The following is a 23,996-nucleotide window of genomic DNA, read 5'->3' as shown; positions in this document are numbered from 1 at the left end:
TCCTTGAGCAAGACACTTAACCCCTAATTGCTCCTGGTTGCCTACACTCGTCGGTGTGTGAATGTGTGAGTGAATGGGTAAAATGTGAGGAACAAATTGTAAAGTGCTTTGGATAAAAGCACTATATAAATGCACCATTTACCATACCATTTACACAGCGCAGAAGATCAACCTCTCACACACTAAGCCAGTGTTTCTCAAAGTGGGGGGCGCGCCCGCAGAGGCATGACAGGGGGGGGCCTTGAGATTTATAAAAAAATAAAAATAAAAAAAAAATTTGAATACAGAAAATGATCACTAAAGTGCTATCTGTTGCAGCTGCACTGTTCTCCATGAAAATACCATATTTGGATAAGTTTGACCATTTCTCAAAATCTGAAAATCATTATTTAATAAAACACAGAAAAGGATCACCAAGTTACTCTGGATAAAAAATTACTTTACAGACAACATTGAGACAAAGCTTCCTGACACACTCCATCCAAACTCTTGGAAGAACTCATTGAAATCTCATCTGATACCACCTGGAGAGCTAGTTTCAGAGTGTGGTGCTGAGTACCAAGTATCTCATGATGCAGCAGTTAAGGTGTTGATACCATTCAGCACCACATATCTGTGTGAAGCTGGCTTTTCATCCATGACAGCTCTGAAAACAAAATATAGGGCCAAGTTGAGCCTTGAGGATGACATGCGTGTTGCCTTGTCAAAGACTGACAGCAATAAAGACTGTTTGCTTATTTCCTATGTTCGCTTTGTAAATTCCCAGTCACTGAGTGAAGATCTGCTGTTTTGCAAATATGTCAAAAACAGAGCGACAGCTGATGAGCTCTTCAAAATTATTGACAGTTACCTGACAGAACATGGACTGAAATGGGAGAACTGTGTGGGCTTTTGCTCTGACGGTGCGCAGGCCATGGCAGGGAAAAGGAGGGGCTACAGACGCTCATCAAGGGGGTCTTGCCAAACGCGCAATGGACGCACTGTAAATTCACAGAGAGGCGCCAGCGTCAAGACAGCTTAGCCCTGAGCTGAATGAGGTTTTGACAGAAGTTATAAACGTGGTAAATTTCATAAAAACCCGACCCCTGAAAGCGCGCCTGTTCTCTGCGCTGTGTGAGGAGATGGGAGCTGACCATTCTGCAGTGCTGTTTCACAGCGAGGCAAGGTGTTGTCAATTTGAAAGGTCACGATATTGGTGTTATTTCAATAAATTTAAACATGGCCCATTTCATGACTATTTTGTTGGGGCGAGGGGGGGGGGGGGGGGGGGTGGGGGCCAAAATATTTTGGTCCGCCAAAGGGGGGCCTGACAGAAAAAGTTTGAGAAGCACTGCACTAAGCAATTCCCCACACACTACGGACCGGTCCATCCACAGAGTCTGCATTGTCTCCATTAGCTATGTTCATTTACATTTAACTGAACACTTGTGTCTTCTATTTTTTACTTTTTTACTTGCTATACTTATTTTATTTCATACTTATCTTTTGTCTAGCATAGTCTCTGGAGCGTAACAGAAAGAAGCATTTTGTATAAAAGTATTCTGTACTTCTGTATGACAACTATTAAAGAAACTTGAAACTTGAACTGACGCTTTTATCCAAAGCGACTTACAAGTTCTGTACAACAAGTCAGCAAGAAGGGTACAACTCTTTCAGCTGAGTAACAATGTTCATCATTCATCAAACAGTGTTGAAACGTGGGTGCTACGGTGTTGAGTGCATAGTAGTAAAGTCATAATGTTCAGCCTGGCTGGGGTTAGCCGTGGCCAGGTTGGGTATGGTAGGGTTTGCGTCTCCATTGCGTTTCTTGTAAACTCTCTTTCAGAATTCACACCAACAACTGTGGTGCACAAGCTAAACCATGATGATGCAACAGTCCCAGCCTGCTTCGGCCAGGTGAAAGGTGTTTGTCTCAGCCGGGGTTCAGCCAGGTCTGGCCAGGTTCTAAAGACAATGGAGACAGGCCACAGCACGGCTAAACCCTGGCTTTTGTCAAAGATTAGGATTGATGGTGTGTGTGTGTGTTTTGTGTGTGTGTATCTTGTGTGTGTGTGTTTTGTGTGTGTGTGCGTGCCTGCCTGCGTGCGTGCGTGCATAGTGTATATCAGGCTCCCTATCTCCAGACGGGTTCTCCTTACAGCTGCTGGTCTATCTGAACCACTGCAGCGCTCCGACCGGGTCAAAGGTCGTGGCTGTGATGCAGGTGCTACACAAGCAGGCACTGCTGCGGAACGCAGACGCATTTATCAAATGCCTCATGGACTCCCTGCCCAAATACAGACCTAACATGGTACTGTATGTCCAAGCCTGCTTCTGTGTGTTTAAAGTGTCATATCGTGAGGTTGTGTGTCTACTTTCTTAAGAAAATATATGAAAAAGTACACACACTTAACGTATGCTTGAGGTGCAACAATTGGAAAGAATAGCTTAAGACTCCATTTTACTAACGAGAAGACAATAAGGCACACTTTAGGCATTCTAGCTTGCTTCAGAATTTAGTTTTTGAAGACAGACGTGACTGAGTGAACACCCCAAAGAACGTCGGTGTCACAAAACCAACGAAGGCGAGAATATCAGTCATCATTCTTACATAGACGGTTCAACCCCAAAGAACGTCGGTGTCACAAAACCAACAAAGAAGAATATCAGTTATCATTCTTACAGACGGTTCCAACATAAATCTGTAATGTATGTATGTATGTCCACGGCTCTCCAACAGGTACACTGAGCCCCCCCCCCCCCCCCCCCCCCCCCAGATGACAAGCGCTTGAAGGTCTCACCACGGATTTACTTTATCTTAAGAGTCTTCTTATGTAGACTATTACAGACACAAGATTAAAATAAATACTCAACATAATTCAAATCTTGAACAGAAGATTGTTTTTATTTGATGTATAACACGATTGTGTTCATTTGGTACAATGTAGATTTTGGTACAGTTAATGTTGTCTGTGATATTGTTAAACATTTTTACAATCGATATGAACTTAAAAATACAAAAAGCTAAACTGATTATTTCAAAGCAAACATTGAAGGACGATATAACATGATTAGCTGTAGATCAGAATACCAAGAAAAGAAAACAATTCCTTAGAGGATACAAAAATACAGTTATGTAATATTAGGAAAATTACCGGAATAGTCTTCTTTGTAAGAAAATAGAACACCTTACATTAAAAAAAGAACCCCGTCTTACTATCCACAGGGTTCCCACAGACATTGCAAAATTAAATTCAAGGACTTTCACATACTTTCCCAATCAGTATTTTTCATTTAAATGTATTCGGATCCAATATTTATGGCATAAAACCAATTTCCGACAAATAGTTATACTTTAGATAAAAAAAATAGTATTTCTTGATTCAAAACAATTGTATCATGGATGAACAAAACTTTCAATGAGAATGGTTGATTTGAATTTCAAGGACTTTCTAAGCACCTTGTTAAAAATGGGCTGTTTTCAAGGAATTCCAGGTCTTGATTTTTTTTTAATCAAGCACTTTAAGCACTTCAAGGACCTTGTGCGAACCCTGTATCCACCGTGCCAGGTCTTATTCTTAACTGTTTAAAGTTAGCCGTATCCATTCTTCACTGTATACATTAATTTCCTTTTCAAGGAAACACGTTATTCCACACGCGTTGCAAACACGCTCAGAAAGCTAACATTCATCACACACTGGTTGACACGTCGTCGGGTCATAAAAAAAATTCTTCACACGCACATTCTAGCTCGGTTTTGCTGACAAATGCCGCGCAGACAAGCAGCAGTGATGAATGGAAAGGCCCATGGCCAGACGGGGCTGTAATCCTAAACCGGTGGAAGCCGATGACCCTCATCCATTTACCAGCTAGGCTTCCTTCAGATTTGCATTTCCTTTGATGGTCATTTCTATGCACTTTCGTGCATGAAAAGGAAACAACGTTTTGCTTAAAAGAACCACAAACCGCTTATTCACACAACCTTTGGCACACCACGGACACAACATGACGCTACATCTTCATATCTTTTAGGTAAAAAAGTAACATAGCAAGATAGCATAGAGATGGTACATTTGAGTATAATAGTCTACTCTTTGCTATTTGGTTCCAGTTGTATAATCTTGTTTGTAACAGAAAATGCACTGAATAATGATACATTATTCGACAGAAAAGGTATTGCGATTTTTATAAAACGACGCTTTGATGATGATTGTCCAGTTGTGATGTGTCCAGTATCACTGCTCCCTGTATCTACCAGTGAATGGGTTGGATAGGTACTCTCTCTCTCTCTCCCTCCCTGACCTCTGTTCTAGTCCACCAAGTCTTTGTCATAGTTGAGCAGGTCGCAGGTCAGCGAGAGGTCGGAGCGGCCGGCCTCCATCAGCAGCCTGTTGAGCTGGCTGCTGGTCTGGTGAACCCCCATTGACTCGCCCAGGGGCCAGTCCAGCAGCTGGGCGCTGGAGGGCAGGACGGGCAGGCCCGGCTCGTAGTCCTCCAGGGGGTTGGGGTAGAGCAGCTGGCGCAGGGCGGGCATCCGAGCCACTGTCCTCACCAGGTTCACCAGGCCGGCCAGGGAGAGTGGGTTGAGGGCCAGGCCCAGGCTCTTCAGGGCCCGGCAGCAGGCCAGCGAGGGCAGCAGGGCCCCCAGCAGCTCGTCGGTCAGGCCACAGCCGCTCAGGGAGAGGTGCAGCAGGGTGCCGGCGGCCAGGGAGAGCAGCCGGCGCACGGAGGGCAGGGTGCTCTCGTCCAGCCGGTTCTCGCTCAGGTCCAGCTGCTGCAGTGTGGAGGCGTGGGGGCTGCAGGACAGGTAGGCCAGGTCGGCTGGGGTCAGGCTGAGGTAGGGCAGCTCCAGGACCTCCAGCGGCTGCGACAGAGAACTGGGAAGGAACAGGGAAGTTCAAGTTTCAAGTTGTTTTATTTGTCACGTATAAAGTACATGTACATTACAGTGGAATGCTTGGTTCTGTATGAGCCCCCTGAGAATGTGCTTCATACAGTAAAAAAAGGAAAAAGAATAAAGTCCAAACACTATAGAAAATACAAACTAAAGTACAGAATGAAGTACAAAATGCAGACAGTGAGGTACAAAAATGCTACCTTTTAAAATGCAAAATGAGGTATGGATGTATATTTTAATAAATAGATCAAATATGGTGTAGTGTTAAGTTTCTAAAGTGAATGTTAAAAGTGAGTGTTAAAGGAAGGAGAGAATGTTGAATATTTGAAAGATGTGCCTTCATGAGACAAGGTTCATTTTAAGAGTTCAGTGTTAAACCTTAAACCCATTCTAATTCGATCATAGGTAGAATGTACTGTATCAATGTTAACAATTGCTCTAGTGAGTAGCAACAGTAGAATACATTGAGGTGGAAGGAACACACCCAGGGTTGTCAGGGTTGGGACCAAAGTTGAGTTGCCATTGCCAAGGTTTTAAACTGCAATTCAAAATTTAGCATTTACTGGCTAATTATTCCAACAAGCCTTTTCTTTCCCTGTAATGTACGGTGAATTAATAAAATATTCTTACGCTGAAAAACCGATCATGTCGAACCCCCAATAAAAAAAGGTTGAAGACCATTATTTTGTGTACACGGTTTATGCACTTTGTTGGGATGTAAGCATAATGTATATCCAGCCAGATCTCGTTTAAATACATGAATAAAGTACTTATCAACCACAGGAAAAGGGTACATAATGTACATTATATTGTAGCCATATGCAATATATAATTACGTATTGTATATGTAATATATTTACGCTTCTTATCGGTGAGAGCTGCTTGTAACGAGGGGTGGCTTGGTCTAGAGTGGCGAGTGCACCCCCATTGGTATAAAAAAAAAACGATCGCTGATAGGAAACATAAATACATTACGTATACAATACTTGTATTACGTATGGCTATAACATAATGTACATGATGTACCTTTTTTCCTGTGGTCGAACTTAGTACTTTATTTACGTTTTCTGACGAGACTGTGTTGGTATATCGGGGTGCAGTCAAGTGAGAATGCACTATGCTGAGGAATCGGGGCCGTTACCTGAGCAGCAGGCGTAGGTGTCCGGGCAGGCGCAGCGCGGTGAGGCTCAGGCGACGGAGCTGTTGCAGTTGTCCGAGACCCAGGGACATATCCCTCAGCACCCCCTCCTGCCCGGGCTGGTCTCTACGGCAGTCCAGGTTGCAGTAGTGCAGGCGGAGGGAGCTGAGCGCAGGGAAGGCGGAGAGCTGAGGCAGCAGGAGGGCCAGGCCGGCCACCCCCAGGCTGCTGTAACGGATGTCCAGCCCCATTAGGCCCTGGCGGGGCAGCATGTCCAGCAGGGTGCCGATGCTCGTCACGGAGAGCTCCTCCACGCGGAGGTAGCGGCACTGGAGCTTCAGGGGCCCCGCCGTGCCCAGGGCCCCGCGCACACGCTCCCAGGAGCGGGCGTTGACGAAGAGGTCGGCCCTCACGTGCATCACAACCGCCTCGCCGTCCTCCGGGCTGCTCTCCTCGACCTCTGCTTTGCCACCCGCCGCGATCCACCTCTTCCTCTCCATCTCCATCCTCCTCCTCACTCCCTTTATCTGCTCCTCTTCCCCCGACACCTCGCTCCCCTGCGGTCCGTTTACGACCGACTCCCCGCGCCCGTCGTCCTCCTCCGCTCCCTCCCGCTTGGCGTCGCACTTCCCCTGGCTCCTCTCCCGCTTCACGTCTTTCTCTCTCTCCATGGCCAGGACTCTCTTCCTCTCCCGCTCGCCCTCTCGTTTCTGGGCCCTTTGGGTAGCGGCCCCGGCCTGAACCACCATGGTGCAGAGGGCCACGGTCAGGGACCAGCCGCCCATGGGGTCTCCCATCCCTCCCTCCTCACACTGCAGCCCGCAGAGATCCAGCAGCTGCAGAGCGCACCTGGTGGAGGGGAGCAAGGCTTTGATCTCTTACTGAAGTAAGACACTGCATTCACCATCACAGGGTGCTTTTGATAATGATTGACTAAGAAGTGCATTATTAATAAATTGGTCTACATAGGCCACATTGTTTTATCAGATGAGAGAAAATACTAAAATAGCCAAGTGTAATTGTTAAAATTCCTTTTGCATGTACTGTATATATATACTATATTATCTGTACATATCACTTACATTCATACTCTTACTATTTACGTTGCTGGCCAGTATGAGACCTACCATACTGTCTTTATACCTGTATATTACAACTCTGTACATACATCTGATTAGCACTGCACTCTAGTAGTACTAATTTATATAACGTATATACCACCCAGTTTAATCACCTGTACATTGTAGGCTATATTACTATTGTACTTTACTACTAAGACATTTGCACTATTTTCGTTGTACCGTACTTGTGCTGTACAGACTGTACAGTATAATGACAATACATTTGAATCTAAACGAATCTAATTTAAAGAAAAATACTTAAAAAGTGCAACAGAGAGCATGATAACAGTGTCTCCACCACCACTCACTGTTTGTCCGCCAGTCCCTTGACCACAGCGAGCAGCAGCGCCTGGACGCACAGTCTGTTGGGGGGGCTCTGCCCCGCGCTCCTCCGGCCGCCCACCCGCAGGCTCCGCTCGGGCCACCGCTGCACCAGCTCCCCGACAGCCAGCGGGCGGCAGCTGGAGAACGAGGCTTCGAGCAGCGGTCTGTACAGCTCCCCGGGCACACAGTTGAGCCAGTAAGGGCACGAACTGTGGTCACTCACCACCCCCTTGGCACAGAGGCTCAGCAAGGAGAGCACCATCGCGGCGCAAATATAAAATAGCTGAAAACTACCAAATGTATTAAGCGACGGAAAAAGCAAATCCAGTCGGGGGTGTGATGCTCGGTTGAAGAGGCCAGACGTCGAGTGTAGCTCGCAAGCTAAACGCGCAACTTGATGCGATCCAATAAACCCCCAAAAAAGATTTTAAACGCTCATCCGATAGCCGGCTCGATCATTAACACTGCAAACTATGCAACGAGGATTAGAACCATCTGGGTTAAATATAGCTAGATGGATACCACACCACGATAACTAGACAGGCTGTCTGTGATGATTTCCTCAGTGTTTACTACAGTGCAGTGGTGCCTGTTGATGACGTCACGATTGACAGCCAGTTGTTCACATGTCAGGAGATAAAGCTGGGAACGAGGTTACATGTCAGGCAACAAGAGAGGCGCGTTACTACTTTTAGACTAACCTCGTTCCCAGTGTTATCTCCGTGAGTAGACAGACTTTGACATTATTTACTAATTAGATTTTTTTTTATCCTTAATAAGACTACAGTAAATATATTTCTGAAATCACCTGGTTATTGTGAGTGTGTCAATAACAACCAAAAATAAATAAACAGCTAAAAATAAATACATAAATAAATAAATACATCGAAAATCCCATTGTTTCAACATACTCATAGATAGGTCCAGCCAAAGTTTCGAAAAATACTTGGGTCCAGTCCTACAGGTAGTTAACTCTGTGACCATCTAACAGCAGGGGAGGAAGACTATGTGAGTATTTGTTTCAACATAGAATAAATATAAATCCTTTAATAATCCCAAGGGAAATTCGGCACTAGATCGCTCACATTGAACAACAATAAACATTTAGGTAGTCAATAGAACTAAAATAAGAATATAAAATAATATTAAAAATAAGAATAAAATAGAATAAAATACGGTCCGGGATATACATTCTGGTATTATGGATATACATTCAAAAATCTTAAATATAAACTATCCAGCCAAAAATATACAGATATATACAGTAAAATGTACAGTAATAAGTGTAAAAATTTTAAGTGTAAAGTGTCCAGGAAGATTGTGAGAAGTGTAAAAATGTTAAAGTGTCCAGGCTGTACTGTCACCCTGTGCTCAGTGATGCAGTGAGGCACATTGATGCATTATAGAGTGTAATGGCTGTCGGAATGAAGGACTTCCTGTGCCGTTCAGTGTTACATCTAGGGTAGGGACTAGGGTGACCAGGTGTCCCCCTTTTGGTTGTACTGTCCCACCATTTGACCAAATGTCCCGCGTCCCTCATATTGAGAGGATGTCCCTCTTTTCGAAGCCAAAAAAAACATGCGTCTAAAAGCCCCTCCCTACAGACAGTAAACGTAGCAACCCGCCTCTTGTCCACACACATTGCTCTGATTGGTTATAGTACTTTAGCGTGCTGCTTGCCTGCTTGTGACGTGACTGAGACTGAGTCGTGACGCTACCTCATATCGCAAATCTGATTGGTCAAAAAAAACACAACAACATTACAAGCGAACTAGTTCAAGATGGAAAGCAGTAAAAAGAAACGGACCTGCAGTTACAACCAAGACTGGCAAACGACACATGACTGGGTGAGGTAGATGGCAGGCAATCCGCAGCAGGCTTTCTGTGTTTTGTGTCATAGTTCGTTTTCAATTGCGCATGGAGGAGAATACAACTTGAAGCGCCACAGTGGACGTGAGTCTCACTTGAAAGTGGCTCACCAAAAAGAAACATCCAGATCTATGGATACGTTTCTTTTTAAACCAAACAATGATAGCCAGACGGACAAGGTCACTGCAGCTGAGATAACAAGTGTCTATCACACAGTACAACACTCCCATTCATACAGGTCAGCCGACTGTGGTAACCTTTAACCTTTGATTTAAATCTATTCGGTGAAGACCATGGCAGTTATTCTAATATAGAAACACAATTTATTTGTATTATTATTTTTGTATTATACTACACTGTTTTCCCTAGTTCTGTGTTAACAGGGAATATCAAACACAAGACATTCCTGTCAAGTGATGACGTTTGAATATTTAAAACAGATGTTAGGTGGTATTTAATTTGTATTTATTTTGATTTAACCTTTAACCTTTGATTTAAATCTATTCAGTGAAGACCATGGCAGTTATTCTAATACAAAAATTTACATTATCTATCTGTCCCACTTTGTCCCACCAAAATCGTACTGTTGTCCCACTTTGTCCCACCAAAATCTTACTGTTGTCCCACTTTTGGACTTTTTGCATCTGGTCACCCTAGTAGGGACTAGGGAGTCTTAACTCATTGACTGCCACGCTGTTTTCCCATCTTTACTCAATGGCGCCAGCGTTATTGACTATTTTCTAGTCCAACACTGACGAACCAGTTAATTTCTACATACTTTAGTTTGTGCGCTATTCCACGCTACACATCGCCCCTTTTCAAAATAATCCAGTATTTTTTTCTAGATCGTGAGATATGACATGTTATATGCATATGCCCAAATCGTTCGGGTTGCTCGCCTGAAACCTATATTATTTCCGAATCAAAGGTATATACCATATATAGATGTTTCTTCACAAAATCATCAAGGGGGGGGGGGGGGGGGCGTTTTACGAAGCTGCATTGTTACCAAAAGCATATTTTATGTTTGGTAAAAGACGAAGCTGTGATCGATACAAAAGCATGTTTTAGGTTCAGTAAAATAGACCTAGAATAGACCTTACTTTAGTCAGAAGGTACTCCAAAATGAAGAATCCCAGTAACCCCATCGCGATCACAATTATTCGTGTGCATTGGGCATGGCTAAAATACGGGAAACAATAGGTTTCAGGCGATCGGATCTCCGACAGATTGCTGTGTGCTGATTCACTTTGAGGGGGAGGGGTTCCTGCAGCCAGATGCACAGAGAGAGAGATACCCAAAGCAGTAGCGGCCGGTGTGAACTACATTTGGGTGGGCGCGGGTGGGGGGGGGTGAAGGGGGGCAAGCGGACAGCTCACAGCTGACCAAGTGGACAGCTGACGACATAACGTTACCAACGTTAAGTCGAGTTACTACACTAGTACACGTATGATCAATGCAATAATGAACACATATATATATATCTTGTCATTTTAAACAAGTTACCATTCATTCATTCATCCATTATGCGTCAAATTAACAACAACAGAGAGAGAGCGAGAGAGAGAGAGAGAGCGAGAGAGAGAGAGAGAGAGAGAGAGAGAGAGAGAGAGAGGCGAGAGAGAGAGAGAGAGAGAGCGAGACCGCATTTATTAACTCACTGTTTAGTTGAAACGTGGTCCAGGAGGGCTTGTCCACTGTCCCACAGTCCCAGACTGTTGATGTATATCCACTGTCCAGTGCTAACAAGTAGCTTCTTGTTAGCATAACACAACAGTACTGTGATGATGAGCTGTGTCTTTGCCCATTTCCGTGTCGAACAGCCTGCAAACTACCTGTCGTTCTATCGCCCTGCTCTAAGACAAACTCTAACCTTAACCAACTTTGAAAGAGTGCCTAAGCTTAACCGTCGAAAGAACTTGCCGACAAACTCTAACCTTAACCAACTTCGAAGAGTAACTATACAGCTGCAAAGTGCAAACTACCTGGCGTTCTATCGCCCTGCTCTAAGACAAACCGAGAAATGCGGCTACAGAAAGTACTGGCGTCGCCGCGTCGGCCAATCAGAGAGCGTCTCCGAGAAATGCGGCTACGGAAAATACTGGCGTCGGCCAATCAGAGAGCATCTCCGAGAAATGCGGCTACGGAAAGTATAGACGCTGCTTGCTTAGATGATAATAGATCGCTTGAAAACGTGCCCGGCTTCCATCATAATACATCATATTTCAACGCACAGCGCGTTACGCACTGATTGGCTGCGACGGATACAGCGATGAAACCAGTGCACGCCCACTGTAAGCAATATTGCGTCTAGCCCGAGAGAAATGCGGCTACGGCTAGCCTGAGAGAAATGCGGCTACGGAAAGTATTCTCTATCAGACAGTCACTTCCTGTTAATGAAAACAATTATTTATATTTGATATATTAACGTTATATTGTGCATTGGAAACACGAACTTACTTAAAATGAGTAAATATTATTCATTTTAAACATGTTTATTTTATTTATAGGGCTTTAAAAAAAAAAAAAAAAATCTTCTTCTTCTTCTTCTTTTAACCAGGGAGGGCGGCGCTCTAGCACCCACTATCGGCCGGCCACCACTGACCCAAAGACTAGAGCCCCAGTTCAAAAGGTAGGTGATACTGCCACCCGGCGGGATTCGATTGTCATTGCAATTTTAAAGTATAGGCAGCGGTGCCAGGGAGACAGACAGGTCCGCGAATGGGGATCAAAGGAAAAAGATCAAAGGATCTAAACCAGAGAAATCTCGGGTATGGCGCTCAATGGTTGGATTCGAATCCCGAGAAATGTCAAGTTTGGCGCAGAAAAGTCTAACACTGAACATGCTCCTTCTTTCAGCCAAGTCCGTGTGTAGTGGGTGAGAGGGATTGTCCATGATGGCGTGGAGCTTAGCAAGGCTAAAAACATAACTGTTGGTTTGGTTCTCATCAATCAATATTTGTATTGTTATTGTCTTCATTGCGTTTACCCTTTTCTATTTTCTGCATTGCTTTTATTTAGCTAATTGTATGTCTATTTTACTGATGTGAAGCACCCTGGGCTGCATTTCTTGTACGAATGGTGCTATATAAATACAGTTTATTATTATTATTATTATTATTATTATTATTATTATTATTATTATTATTATTAATAATAATAATAATCTAGGTACTCTATAATACAACACATAATGTTAATGGATCTACCTGTATGCCTGCATACATCTATTATTTTCATGCTTTTAATTTCTTAGGTTTTGATTGATTGATTGAAAAGTTTATTAACAGATTGCAGAATGGGTACAGTACAGTACATCTCAATACATACAATTGTTAAGGGGATGCAGACCAGAGAAAGACTTTCGTCTTGTTTCCACCAGGGTCCCCCATTTTCAATTCATCATAACATATATGACATACATGACATACAGATAGACAGTACTGCTACATCTATACATTTATGACATATCAGATTTGCAAATACAGTACTGTTTGTGATACAAAAGTGTCCAGAAAAGGAGTGTATATACATTTGGCGTAGAAACTGTACATTGGAGGAGGTTGGTGGGGTGGGGTTGGGTGGGTTGGGTGAGGGCTGTACATTGGAGGTGGGGGGGGGGGGGGGGGGGTTGGGTAGGGGACACACACACATTTTACACTGTACATTGGAATGTTGACAAAGCCTTACTTGGTCATTTACTGTACAACTAGGTTAGGACATTTGTAGGGGCCAGTTTCGAATTGCAGTCTCACGTAGGTGTTTTTTGAGAGTGTTTTTGAAGGTGGGTAGTGATTCACATTCCTTTACAGCTTTAGGCAGGGCGTTCCACATTGATGTGGCATAATTGCGAAACGTGTTTAGTCCCTTGTTTGAGCCGAATCTGGGTTTTACATGATTTGTGGAGCTCCCTCTGGTGTTGTGATCGTGGTATTCACTGACCTTTGGGAAGTATTTTGACATGTACATGGGTACCTTGGTCGCGTAGTGTATCTTGTAGACCAGGCCCATTGCAAGTTGCTGTACTCTGTCGTCTACTCTAAGCCATCCTAGGTTGTCAAAGTGGGCAGGGGTGAGGTGGGTTCTAGGAGTCAGGTCAAGTAGTAGTCTGACTAGCTTGTTTTGAGATGTTTGTAATTTGTTTTTTAGTGCCTTTGAGGTGCTTTGGTACCATGAGGTGCAAGCATAGTCGTAGTACCCTTGAATGAGTGCTCCTGCTAGAGTCTTCAGGGTATTCTTGTTTACCAGAGAGGAGATCCGGTACAAGAATCGCGTTCGTTGGTTGACTTTTTTTATTACATTGGATGCCATTTTGTCACAGGAAAGATTAGCCTCTAGGATGGAACCCAGGTAGGTAATTTCATCTTTCCTTGTGACAATATTGTCACCCACTGTAACCGAGAAGCCGTCAGTCTTGCTGAGTTTGTTATTTGAACCGAAGAGAATGGACTCTGTTTTGCCCATGTGTAATGATAGTTTGTTGTCGGCGAGCCATATGCAGATTTTGCCTAGTTCCGAGCTGAGGGCTTTTTCAACCTGTAACTTGTTCTTGTCAGAGACCAGCAGGGCTGAGTCGTCCGCAAACAGGAACAAGTTGCAGTCACAAGCTGACGACATGTCATTTGCATAAATTAGGAATAGTAGCGGTCCTAGTATGCTTCCTTGTGGAACACCACAGCTCACTGTGAGGGGGGGGGATAGGGTACCGTTTACTTCCACCATCTGTTCCCTCCCCTCCAGGTAGGATTGTATCCAGCTCACTGATAAACTATCAAAACCAATTGCTTTTAGCTTGTCAATCAGAATGGTGTGATTGACAGTGTCGAAGGCCTTTTGTAGGTCCAGCATGACCATGCCGCAGTATTTGCCCGCGTCCACCTCTTGTTTGATGTGGTCGTTCAAGTAGAGAAGGCATGTGTCAGTGGAGTGGGATGTTCTGAAGCCAGATTGGAATTCGTAGATTAGATTTTTTTCCGCGAGGTATTTTTCGATCTGTTCGTATACTATTTTTTCCATGACTTTCGAGATGGATGTAAGGATAGAAACAGGGCGGTAGTTACCCGGGTCTAATTTGCTGCCCTTTTTGTGCAGGGGTGTTACTCTCGCAATTTTGAAGTCCTTGGGGACGTGTCCCTGTTTTATGGAGAGGTTTATTATGTGTGTGATGACTGGGGTGATGGCTGCTGCTGAGTCTCTGAGGAATTTGGTTATACAGTTTGTTTGTGTATACTATATGTTACATAATTTACTTGATTACAATTATTATTTTCTAAGTTGTGATATATAGGGTGAATTGTGTTTACACTCCTTGAATGGTTTATTGACCATTCACCAAATGCAGCATTTCAGGGTCAACTTTTTCAAATGATAAATCTAGATGTGGACACAGTTGAAAGAATTAGTCCCTTTTGCAAACTACCGTGTGTGTCGTTCATTTATTATTAAGTTATTAAGTAGCCCACTGTCAACACTGCCCAGTTTAGGCCCCATATTGCCATGCTGTAAACAATGGTGTCTACTTGCTACAGGACAGACTACCCACTCGGTGTAGTCAACTCAGAAGCATTTATTCATTCAATAAATGGATAAATACATTAATGTCCAATCCTTTATGTAAAGGCGGGCTACCAGCGTACATAATTACAAAACGGCCGGCTTAAAAGCGCCTTGTCATGATAATTACAACTAGTTAGAGTTGGCTGGTATTGTTTGTATCATGCTTAAACATTTTCCGAGTGATTGATGTTTTGGGTTAGGGTTAGGGTTAGGAAGTGAAGCTGACGCTTGTCATGTCTCTTCATACCAAATACTCTATCATTACACTGCCATCTAGTGGCATCTGAAGAAATTACAGCCTCACCTTCATCTTGTGTTGCGTTTTTCTGGATGGGATGAAGATGGGGTGCTCTTAAAAAGCCGGCGAGTCATAGTGCCAAAAACGTTACGGGCAGTTGAAACACATACACGCCAGCCATGTAGGAGGAGATGCCTGCTACCGACAGGCCAGAGATACGCTGTACTGGCCCAACATGCAGGGTGAAGTTAAGGATTACGCGAGCCAGTGTTCAGCGTGTAATGAATATTCTCATGAGCAGCAGCGCTGCGGGAGACAATGATGTCACATGCACTCCCAACACGGCCATGGCAGATTGTCAGTATGGATTTGTTCAGACAAGCGGGCAAAGACTTCCTACTCATGGTTGATCATTATTCGGATTTCTGGGAAATAGAGCTACTCCCTGACCTCTCAGCAGACACCACGGTGTTAAGGTGTAAGGCCCAATTTGCACGCCACGGGCAGCCTGACCGGGTGATAACAGACTGTGGTTCTCAGTTCGACTGTGAACAATTTAGGAAGTTTGCAAAGGAATGGGATTTCAGCCATGTCATGTCCTCACCCAGGCACCCAAGGTCTAATGGAAAGGCTGAATCGGCGGTGAAGATAGTAAAAAAAACCTGTGCTGGGGGAGCCCCAGTGGCGCACTGCATACTACCTCGCAGACCCAAGTGGCCGACCCGGGTTCGCCTCCCGCTCCCGGACGGATTTGTCGCATGTCCTCCCCCACATCTTCTCCCATTCTCCCTCTTCTCTGTCGGTCATGTCTGACCAATAAAGCTGGAAAAACGCTAAAAATGTTTAAAGAAAACCTGTGCAAGAAGGCAGCTAGTGCAGGTAACGACCCATGGTTGGCTATCTTGCAGTGGAGGAACACGCCCACAGAGGGCATGCTCAGCAGCCCAGAGCAGAGACTGTCCCGGAGACTGAAGACCCCACTTACGGTCGCTGATACACTCCTGGGCTCCAGTGCGGTCACGAGGGTTCCTGAGAAGCTGCGGGTTAAGCATCAAACGGCCAACCTTGGTTATGACAAGTCGGCCAGAGATCTGCCCGAGCTGTGTATCGGCCAGGACATAAGAATGAAGCCCCTGCCTGGAGACAGGATGGGCAAGTGGAGGAGAGGAGTGTGCCTGCAACAGGTGGCCCCCAGATCGTACTTGGTGGAGGTGGTCGGCATTCTACCGGCGGAACTGGGTGGACCTGCGACCAGCGGAGGGGGATGTCACCGGTTCCCGCTTGGGGACCAGGTTCCCGCAATGCCAGGTACCCAGGTGGGGTATCTTCCAGGCCTTTCTGTGTGGAGTTTGCATGTTCTCCTTGTGCTCGCAAGGGTTTCCCCTCCCGATAAGATAAACCCAATGGAAAAACATGCACAACAGATCGCTAATGCTGTCGCGTTCCCTGACGAAGACGGACAGGAGCACTTGGATTGGTCCCCGGGGCGTGGCCCCACGCCGCAGCCCCTATCTGCTCCCGGCTGCCCTTGGGGGGGGAAGGACGATGGGATGGGTCAAGCGCAGAGACTCGATTTCATCGGCGGCCCAAAAATAATTGCATGTTCCTGTGTGTGCCGCCCATCCCATGTGTGTGTCACTGCATGATGATTAAAGACTTCTTCAAAAGTCCAGTTATTATTATTATTATTATAACTGTTATGTATGCATTTCCGTTATCCTAGAAACAACATATCTATGTCTGACCCCATACACTTTGCAAATCACACATTAACCATAACAGAAACCTACAAATACCTTGGAGTAACTCTTGACCTCACTTACAAACATCACATCAATAACTTAGTCAAGAAGGAAAATCAGAAACTATTTGTTTACAGCGAGATCAGACCATTTCTCACCCTGTTTCAAATACATATCTACATGCAATTTTTCTTTCAACAATATCTTAATGTCTCCCAATCTGGTCCCTGACAACAAAGGAAATGATAGAACCCATAGCAAGACTTTACAATAGAGCTTATAAAATGCATGGTAATTTTCCACCCTGGACTCACCACTGTACTGCACTCTCACACTCTGCTACAACTTTTCAGAAGTACACAAAAAGTCTAGCCACTAAGTTCTATTTTATGCTCAGAAATAACTCTTCTCCAACATTCACAGCTTTACTCCCAAGACACAATACAAGACAAGAACGCATCACCAGATCAATCTCACATGCACTCATTCCAGTACCGGCTTACAAAAATAATTATGGACAAAGATAATTATTTCACACATACACCAAAATTTGGAACGAGATCCCATTCCACATCATATCACATTTCAAACAGGCCTACAAACAGCCCTAACCCTAACCCTACAAACAACATCTGATGCTAGAAAACACCTGCAATCACTGATCCGACTCATTCCTAGGTTTTATTTGAGTTGATGCTGTCGATTGTATTGTCTGTTATGACTGCATGATTGTCCTTGCTGTCCACAATGTCGATAATATGTTTTTGTCATGATTATATGATTGTATGTAGTGCAACTGACTAATTGCTTTAAATTATTGTTTCATGTGCTGCAGAACAGAAACCTGCTGAAAACCAGTTTGTAACTGAGTCAGGCAAGTTTAAATGTACATGTGAAATGTATTTTTTACCCTTTCCTGTATAAATAAAGTGAAATGAAATGAAATGAAAAGGTTTGAGAACCACTGATCTAGTAAACAGATGCTCGTAAATCTTTTTACTGTTGATGTTTTGGGATGCATACACAATGTCCAATGACCAGCTGTCTGTGCGAAGCGCTTTCATGCAGAATGTCCCCCGGAGTCTCTCCCCAAAAGGATGCACGCGTGCTTTGGTTTTTCGAAAGCTGAGTTCTGCCTACAAAGATGATGCTGATGGGAAAAGGATCTATTGCTATGACAAAATGTTCAAACATTCTTTGGTTGAAGTGCAAATTACCACAACATGTCCATGCCATTCTGATTTAAGTGGGTGTGACTCCGGGTTAACCTTTGCCGCTAATGTCTACCTTTGCTTCCATCGACTTGGGTGAAATTTGTGAAATTGTCCTTTATTCTCACAGACTCTCCATCCCTGTCTGTATAGTTTAGTTTGTTTACGCTTCAGAAGGATGATATTTCAGTGCCCACGAAGGATGATAATTCGGTGCCCAAAGATTAATGGACGTGAATGAGGAGCCTGACACCCGAGAGGAATGGTGGTGTAAGATGGGCGGGGGGTCTCTCTCTCTGAGTGGAAGGGACCACCCAGAACAAGTCACACCAAAACCTCCACAGGAGGTTGGGTGGTACAGGTTGAGATCAATTGCACGGCCCCTCAAGTCAAGTCACTCATTACGAATAAGCTAAGCTTAGCTAAGTCCCTTTAACCTCAAAGGCAAATTCCACCCCACTATCACGCTCTTCCCTCTCACGTGGTGTTATCTTGCATCCACGATAAGAACAAGTGACGAGTTAACACTGTAGCCGGTTCCGTGGCAAATTCTGTGTCGTTATGTGATTAATTACCACAACACTCTCAAAGGGAGTAAGAAAAAAGCCACACGTTTGAGTCTACTGAGTTTAATTGTAAAAAAAAAATTAAAATAACACAACACAACAGAAAAGGCCATACTTGCGTTTCCTTCAGTGTTTTCCTGGCAGGGCAGAAAGGCCTCTGAAACTGTTTTACACACCATGTGACACAAAAACTACTGATTGAAACCAAGACAAATAAAAAGTATTGACCGCAGGGACATGTTTTTGCAGACTGTTCTCAGACAGGCTAATCGATGGGGAACACCAGGAACACATTACCCCTTTTAACACAAACCAGGGAACATTATCAATATCAGTATTTTTTTCTTTAGTCCAATGCCATAAATAATATACAACATTTAAAGGTGCTGTAAGTTGTACGTTTTGTTTGTTATAAGTGATCTACATGTTAAAATAATAGCTCTAAACTCCGACAGCAATCACTGATAGGGTCTCCACTCTGCAGTAAACACAAAATAAATTTTCTGATATCCCATTCTCACTTCCAATCAGGAGAGAGAACTCCACACTGCAAAAATGGTCTGACAAAAATAAGAAATAAAAGGATGCGTCTTTGAAGAAAGTAAAATAATCTACCAGTGCAGTAAGCAAATTTGGCTTGGCAAAATTTCTTGAAATAAGTAAAACTATCTAGGGTTCTCTCTCCTGATTGGATAAAGTGGGACGGGATACCAGAAATAGTATTTTCTGTTTACTGCAGAGCAGAGGGACTGGGATACCTGTGTTACTGACCAGACACTCTATATCAGTGATGGCTGTCGGAATGTAGAGCTATTTAACTTATTTTAACAAAGAAATACCACTTATGGCACTTTTAAGTTCCAAATATGCATTGTGGTTGGACAAGAGACATTCCACAAGTGTTTGTAATGGGCCCTTTTCACCGCAGTCATTTTGACATCAGGGTAAACACTGGTGTAATTAATAACGTGAATTATGTCTTTGTTCCATTCAGGTGCGTCAGGGCCCTGGTATTGTCCACACTGTCTCACTGGAATGGCTCAGACATACCTACAGTAAATAGCACAACACCCTAATTCATGTTATTAATTACATTATGTTTACCCTGCGATGACCTGTCAAAAGGGCTGCCAGGAAAAGGGCCTGTCACAGAATAGCACTGGTACCTGATAACTCCCCCCCCCCCCCCAACCCCTCCTACCCAATGTAGCAGTACTGTCTATCTGTATGTCATGTATGTCATATATGTCCTGATGAATTGAAAATGGGGGACCCTGATGTAAACAAGACGAAAGTCTTTCTCTGGTCTGCATCCCCTTAACAATTGTGTGTATTGAGCTGTACTGTATTGTACCCATTCTGCAATCTGTTAATAAAGTTTTCAATCAATCAATCAAACTTAGGCAGTATCACCAGAGACAGTCTAGGGACAGGCTCTGATATCACTCCACCTGGTTTACATGTCAATGAGCCTAATTCACAACACTATGCTCCTACACATGTTGCTACAAAGAACCAAAAACACGGGTTTACTTTTCAGACTTAAATTGATTCTGTCCTGATATGACATTGAATAATGGATGAATCTAAGAGAGGAAGATGAACCAACGGCAGAGGAAGAGTAGATGAGACACAACGGCATCTGCCTTGGAATTGGATCAACTTCTCCCCTCCTCTACTCCCTGTACACACATGACTGTGTGGCACAGCGGAACAACAACACAATCATCAAATTTTCTGACGACACAGTAGTGGTGGGCCTGATCTCTGCAAACGACGAGAGGGCCTACCTGGAATAGGTAAAGGTTCTAGCGGGATGGTGTCAAGAGAACAGCCTCTCCCTGAACGTCAGCAAAACAAAAGAGATGATTGTGGACTTTAGGAGGTCGGGGGTCAGGGACTACAGCCCCCTCAGCATCGACGGGGCACCGGTTGAAAGAGTGAACAGTTTTAAGTACCTCGGAGTCCACATATCCGAGGACTTGACATGGACCACACACATTGACAGTGTTATCAAGAAGGCACGACAACGCCTCTACTTCCTTAGGCGCCTAAGGAAGTTCCAAGTGAGTCAGAAGATCATCAAGAACTTCTACTCATTGCACAATAGAGAGCATCCTGACTGGCAATATCACCTCCTGGTTTGGGAATAGCACTGCACAAGACCGTAGCAGACTACAGAGAGTGGCCCGTTCAGCCGAACGCACAATTGGAGGGGGGCTTCCCACTCTCCAAGACATTTACAACAAGCACTGCAGGGCCAAGGCTAAGAGAATAATCAAAGACCTCAGCCACCCAAACAACTGCCTATTTGAACTGCTGCGGTCAGGCAAGCGATACCGGAGTCTCATGGCAAGCACAGAGAGACTCAGAAGGAGCTTCTATCCCCAGGCCATCAGGATGCACAATGAACAATAACAAACCATCAAATACATCCACAGCACACACATCCACACGCACACACTCACTTTAAATAAACAACACACTGTAGCACCCACTTTAGACACTAACACACTTTATATTTATTGGTAAGGAGATTTGCACATCAATCTCATGCACCTCACCACCACAAGGTGGCACCACAAGCTAAGCTATAACTCACCATTTCTACACTGTACTGTATCTGCATTGTATATACTGTACATATACTGTATATATGTATATTGACATTTTTTGTTTTGTTTACACTTGTTTACGTACTTGACTTTCTATTTTATACTTATATTATACTATTTTATTATGTTATGTATTATGTTATTTTATCTAGCACACTCTCAGGAGCAAAACAGAAAGAAGCATTTCATGCAAAAGTATTCTGTATCCTGTAATAAAGAAACTTGAAACTTGAACTTGAACACAGCAGCAGAAATGAAGCAAGTGAAGAATGTCAATTGCTTGGCAAAAGGGAGGTATTTTCTTTTGGCGAAAGACCAAAATGAATTTATCAAAACAAACCTCTGTCTTTGTTTAGGCTAACTCTGTCAACAATAATAGAACATTTTATATAAAAGCAATAACATACTTGAGGTTGTGCTACACCATGGGTATTGGCACTGGTGTGCTGATCTGTGGCAATAACCACTACCACGCATATGTTGTTATAGGAGAACACCACTCAAATAAACAAATGCTAATATGTTTAGTTCAATCAATGTTTGATTTGAACTACTCTGTGCAAAAGTCAGAAACCAGAGAAGTAAGAATCAAACTTGTGATCAAGTATAAAGTCTGGAGCTGCTCCGCTTACAATGAATGGAAGATTTTGTGGACCCACAGGACATTTGTTTTCTATTTTCTTTTATATCCAGATGAACTTTATTCTATAGTCTCAGTTCTGAAACAGAAAATGTACCTACAGTATGAACTCACAACATTCCCCTGGGTGCTCTCAGTATCATCTATAAATTATTTCCCAATTCATCGTCTATGGAGCAACTTCAGACATTATACTTGTGTGGTAGAAACGGTCTCCCCCGTTTGTATTGTACAGTTTCTTCCCCCTCGAATGTATATATTTTATGATCTCTGTCTCTTAAACAGTACTGTATATTTGTATATCTTGTATGTCATAAATGTCTGGATGTAACAGTACTGTATATCTGTATGTTGTGTATGTCATAAATGTTATGATGAATTGAAAATGGGGGACCCTGATATAAACAAGACGAAAGTCTTTCTCTGGTCTGCATCCCTGTGTGTATTGAGCCGTACTGTATTGTATCTATTCTGCAATCTGTTAATAAAATGTTCAATCAATCAATCAATCAATCACCTCCCCTACTACCTTCCCTTTGTGTCCTACCTTGAATACCCCCCCCCCTATCCCACCATCATGTCTTCCTTTGTAACAACGGTGAGCACTCCGGTGTGCCTGATTACTTTTACCAATGGATTTCCAGTTCCGCGTTCTGCAATCTGATTGGCCACTGACGTTTCTGGTCGCGCCAATCGTGTGACGCCTGTTTCTATCACCAGTTAAGCTTAGGCACTCTTTCAAAGTTGGTTAAGGTTAGAGTTTGTCTTAGAGCAGGGCGATAGAACACCAGCCCTGATTCCAAACTCTAACCTTAACCAACTTCGAAAGAGTCGCCTAAGCTTAACCAGTGATAAACTAGGCGTTAGGTAGTTTGAGGTTTGAGGTAGTTAGAGGCGGAAATGGGCGATTGGGCGCACATGTCACATGACCAGAAAAGTCAGTGGCCAATCAGATCGCACCAGAAACGTCAGTGGCCAATCAGATCGCAGAACGCGAACGCGGAACTGGAAATCCGTTGGTAAAAAACTGGACGCCTCCGGTGTCTGGTAAATGTACCCACATAAGTTGTGCTCTAATGTAATGGTGCCATTTGACGCAAAGTGTAACTGAGGGGTACAATTCCCTGACTGTATTACTAGATATGATACTTACTACCACTACCTTTGTACTTAATATTCGGCCACCCAGTACACGGCATAAATATATTATGATGAACACTGTCACGTAGATGAAACGGATCCAACACAAATGTACGAATTAGAAATAGGTCTTTATTTCTACACAGCGATGGTGTGTAGAGCAAGCACTTAATCAAATCAATCACATTTATGAATGGAATTAGTATGCACTTTTATGGCAAGAGTATTCGTCGGTATATCAATAGAGAATGTCCAATCTCTGAAGGCGCAGGTGGTACATATACGACCTGGAATAGTTTAAGGAATAACAGCAATGATACTTTAATGATTATATACTGGATACACTAGAGGGGGTTAATCCGGTCGCTTGTAAGCCGACAGGAGTAGGAAGGGGGGGGGGGTAGAATCCGACTGCCTCATCCGGCCAAGGGTATCCCAGGTGAACCCACTGTAGTGCCGTTCAATGCGCCGGCGATCCTTGGACCACAGATGAAAGCAGGTGGACTCTTTGTGGGCCGGCGTCATCCGGTCCACGGAGGAGAGACGTGAAGCGACCTCGTCTTGCAGAGCGTCTCCTCACCTTGCGTCCTCTCCAGGGGGGGGGGTTCCAACACACGGCAGTGTCGGGGGTCTTTATCCATGGAATAATCAATGTGTACAAAGCATAATCCGTGCCTGGGAAGGCGGGCTGTCGTCGGTAGAATAATCCGGTATACAGGTCCACTCGCTCGTCGGCTCTGGGGCTCCTCGGGTGCAGCTTCACGTGGGGTCAACCACCCTGGGTAAGCAGCCAGTTCTCTGCCCGAAACGATGGGGTACTGACTACGGTAGTATTCTCACCGCACGAAGCACTATATATTAACAGACTATTATTAGCTTAATAGACTACGTCCAACTCGACGATATAGTGCCAAATATGACTATTCAAATATTAATATACACGATGTCTCAATACCGATG

The 23,996-nt window shown here is 43.9% G+C and overlaps 1 protein-coding gene across 1 annotated transcript; it reads right to left on the bottom strand.

The window, feature by feature from the left end:
• Positions 1-2,865: 2,865 nt before the first annotated feature.
• On the bottom strand, positions 2,866-8,035 carry LOC311237716 (leucine-rich repeat-containing protein 14). The gene is made up of 3 exons (XM_084325685.1): positions 7,444-8,035; positions 6,018-6,863; positions 2,866-4,856 (listed from the first exon to the last, which is right to left on the bottom strand). Exons 1-3 carry the CDS (start codon positions 7,719-7,721, stop codon positions 4,289-4,291), a joined length of 1,692 nt encoding a protein of 563 aa, XP_084181811.1. The 5' UTR covers positions 7,722-8,035; the 3' UTR covers positions 2,866-4,288.
• Positions 8,036-23,996: the final 15,961 nt, after the last annotated feature.

Source organism: Notolepis coatsorum (assembly GCF_963971535.1).
Source record: "Notolepis coatsorum genome assembly, chromosome: 12".
Classification (NCBI taxonomy): Eukaryota; Metazoa; Chordata; class Actinopteri; order Aulopiformes; family Paralepididae; genus Notolepis; species Notolepis coatsorum.
The sequence above is the reverse complement of the archived record's forward strand: the minus strand, read 5'-3'. Positions and strand labels throughout refer to the sequence as shown.

Coding starts and splice junctions, on each gene's coding strand:
- LOC311237716 (XM_084325685.1), bottom strand. CDS start 7,721: ATGGTGCTCTCCTTGCTGAGCCTCTGTGCCAAGGGGGTGGTGAGTGAC. Junction 6,864..7,443: donor AAGGGACTGGCGGACAAACA/GTGAGTGGTGGT, acceptor CCCCTCCACCAG/GTGCGCTCTGCAGCTGCTGG. Junction 4,857..6,017: donor CACCTACGCCTGCTGCTCAG/GTAACGGCCCCG, acceptor GTTCCTTCCCAG/TTCTCTGTCGCAGCCGCTGG.